General features: G+C 38.0%; 1 protein-coding gene across 1 annotated transcript in view; it reads left to right on the top strand.

Annotated features, from left to right (window-relative positions):
• Positions 1-242: 242 nt before the first annotated feature.
• LOC102765497 (cysteine-rich hydrophobic domain-containing protein 1) overlaps positions 243-977 on the top strand; it is a gene marked incomplete at its 5' end in the record, with an annotated part of 30556 nt that continues 29821 nt past the window's right edge. The window contains one exon of the mRNA XM_006761822.2: positions 243-398. Within this exon, the coding sequence (XP_006761885.1) occupies positions 243-398 (156 nt within the window). The remainder of the gene's footprint in view (positions 399-977) is intronic.

Here is a 977-nt window from a genome sequence, read left to right as displayed (position 1 = left end):
TGATCGGCTGGCTCCCGTACACCCCACACCGGGGATTGAGCCCGCAACCCAAGCATATGCCCTGACCGGGAATGAATATGACCTCCTGGTTCATAGGTTGAAATTCAACCACTGAGCCATGCCACAAGGGAGGAAATATATTTCCTTAAAGTACTTGTAATAAGACAAACATTTTCTTTAGGTTTAGAGATAAATAGTGGAAAGTTGCCCATAAACTGTTAAAGATTATGCTCTTGTTGTAGGTGGCCCCAGAAGAATTTAAGACCAGCATTGGCCGTGTGAATGGGTGTTTAAAAAAGGCTCTCCCAGTCAATGTGAAATGGCTGCTGTGTGGTTGTCTCTGCTGTTGTTGTACTCTGGGTTGCAGCCTGTGGCCTGTTATTTGTCTCAACAAAAGAGTGAGTAACCATTTTATTTTATAATAATATTAAGAACTTATATTTTTAAACACTATGTGCCACGTATGTTGCATGGTTTATTTAATTCTCATAACAATGCTATCCCCATTCCAGAGATAAACTCAGGGACAGAGAGGTTAAATCATTTGTCCAGCCTTTATCAATACTTTATCACTTAATATGAATTCCATCATTTGAAATAAGTTCAATGTTAATGGAGTACTTAAGTAAATATCAATGTAACTAGGATACTTATTCTTTTTACAAAACTCAAAGCTGTGATTTAAAGTGTATGCAACCTACATCTATATGGGAGAGATTCTTCTGATTTGAAGAAAGGCAGAAGTGAGAACAAACTACAAAGTTTGTGGAGGGCAAGAATCCTGCTTAGTTTGAAACAGGTTGAAACAGCATTCTAACATGACATTACTAGTTATATCACAAATTTAAGTCTACTATCCTAATATCATCTTCTTTAACATTTTATTATAGTCTTTGAATGCTTTCTCCACCCCCCGCCCTCCCCCACCCCCTGCCACAGTAGGAAGATATCTTTAAACTTCTTAATTTATGCCAGTG

This window comes from Myotis davidii, unplaced genomic scaffold, assembly GCF_000327345.1.
Source record: "Myotis davidii unplaced genomic scaffold, ASM32734v1 scaffold418, whole genome shotgun sequence".
NCBI classification, from domain to species: Eukaryota; Metazoa; Chordata; class Mammalia; order Chiroptera; family Vespertilionidae; genus Myotis; species Myotis davidii.
This window is presented reverse-complemented; position numbering and strand designations above follow the sequence as displayed.